We start from the raw sequence: 1,855 nt of genomic DNA, 5'->3' as shown, positions 1-1,855 counted from the left end.
TGCACTCCTTCTTTGGGGGAATGGTCGTTTGGCATTAGGGGGGGATGTCGGTTCCCGGCAATGGCGGGGGGGCGCGGGGGGGCCCACAAGCCCAAGGATTTACCGGAAGTTGTCTTTCCCCCTTAGGGGGTTTAAAAGCCCCGGGGTTTGCTTTTCCGGTGGGCTCTTGGACGGACGGTCCCCCCCCATTGGTGACTTTGTGTTGCAGAGGGGTACAGTACTCCCTTTGCGTTTTTTGGTTTGGAAAATCGTCCCCCCTCGGGTGAAGGGCCCCCCCATTTCCCTTCGGGGGGGGCCCCCAACCCCTTTTCCCCCCGGGGGGGACGGGGGGCCTTAAACCTGCCAGGTTTAAACCCACTTTTTGGGGAGGTTTGAAACCATTTTGGATTTTTTTTAAAAGGGGAAGGGGGAGGGCCCCTTTGCACCCCCGGTTCTGCAATAGGGAACGCTTTCCCGGAAAAAGGGAAAAAATTTCTTTCCCTCACTGTGTAAAAATTTTGTGGTTGTTTTTTCAGAGGGATGAAGGAATTTTACGGAAAACAGGTCGGGCCCCCTTCCTAATGAGGTGAAACTTTGGGTTTTCAGAGAAAAGAGGGATTCACTTTGAAAAAAAAGGGGTCAGTCCCCTCCGGAGGAAAAAGCGGGGGCTGCCGGGACAAAGGGGAAAGGGAAGCCCCCTTTTCCCTCACTGAGGGAAACAGGATTTTTCGGGGAAAGAGGTCCCTAAAAAACCCCTCCTGGAACCTCCAAAAAGTTAACCTCCCACGGGGTTTGGTCGTGGCCCTTTTAGGGGAAAAGGAATCGGAACAGGTGAGGACCCCCCTCCTGGGGGAAAAAACCCTTTGGGCTTTTGGAAAAAGGGCTTTAAAAAATCAGGCCCCTCAGGACGGGGGGCCCCCTGGAAAAGGGAAAAGAGCTCCCTTTCCCAGGGGGGGGGGCGGTTCCAGCAATGATTCCGGATTAACATCCCCCTGGGTTAGATTGCAATCCCAGGTTTTCCTTTTGGACCCTGGGGGGGGGGGCCGGGGGTTGAATGCCCTGCAAGTACGCCCTTAAAAACCCCCCCACGGAAAAGAAACGGTGACCACCCGGCAGGCCCGGGCCCGGGAAGGCACCCTGGCCTTTACCCCCCCGGGGGTGGAAAAAGGGAAAAGGGAATACACTTCATGTTCTGAAAATTTGGAAAGCACTCATTCCTTTTTGGGGACCGTTGGGGGGTCAAAAACCCCAGAAAAAAAATTAAATAAAAAAAAGAAAAAAAACAAAAAAAAAAGAAAAAAAAAAAAGAAGGAAAAGGGGGAAAAAAGAAAACAAAATAAAAAAAAAAAAAACTCTGTGCGGGCCCCCCCCCCGGCCCGCACCAACCAGGAAGGTCTTGAGCCCCCCTCAGACGCCCCCCGACTAAATCAGGGCACAGCCGAACCAGCCAAAACAGCTGGTCCCTCCCAGCAAGCCCCAAAGCCAAAAGGGGCGGCCCGAAAGGGGCCCGAGGCCGAGTCCGACTTGATGGCGGTCGGGCCCCAAAAGGCGTTTCCCGAAAATTTAAGGTCCCCTTAAACCCGAAGGCTTCGACAATCCCTACCAAATGGGGGGCATTGGAGAGCCAGGCAAAATCCGGCTGTCGCCCGGGTTGCGCGGATGGGCTGATCATCGTCCCCAAAAAGATCAAGCCACCCTTTTTTTCCTGCGGAGACAAAGGAGTTAAAAGAGGGAGGAAAGTGGCCTCTCGCCACTGAACCCCGGGAGAAGAGAGTCAAGATGGTGCTACTTGGTTTCCGTTCTTTTACGATTGGAGGTGTAACCACACCCAAGGTCATGGAGGTTTCCCGTTTGCGGGGGGAAGATCCAACCGGGC

The 1,855-nt window shown here is 54.3% G+C and overlaps 1 protein-coding gene across 1 annotated transcript in view; it reads left to right on the top strand.

Moving 5' to 3' along the window:
* LOC119598435 overlaps positions 1-1,557 on the top strand; it is an 8,899-nt gene extending 7,342 nt beyond the window's left edge. Inside the window, exon 8 of the mRNA XM_037948076.1 lies at positions 1,369-1,557. Coding sequence (XP_037804004.1) covers positions 1,369-1,557 — 189 coding nt within the window. The remainder of the gene's footprint in view (positions 1-1,368) is intronic.
* The last annotated feature ends 298 nt before the right edge of the window (positions 1,558-1,855 follow it).

Source organism: Penaeus monodon, chromosome 41, assembly GCF_015228065.2.
Source record: "Penaeus monodon isolate SGIC_2016 chromosome 41, NSTDA_Pmon_1, whole genome shotgun sequence".
NCBI classification, from domain to species: domain Eukaryota; kingdom Metazoa; phylum Arthropoda; class Malacostraca; order Decapoda; family Penaeidae; genus Penaeus; species Penaeus monodon.
Note: the sequence above shows the minus strand (reverse complement) of the source record. Positions and strands in the feature narration are given on the sequence as shown.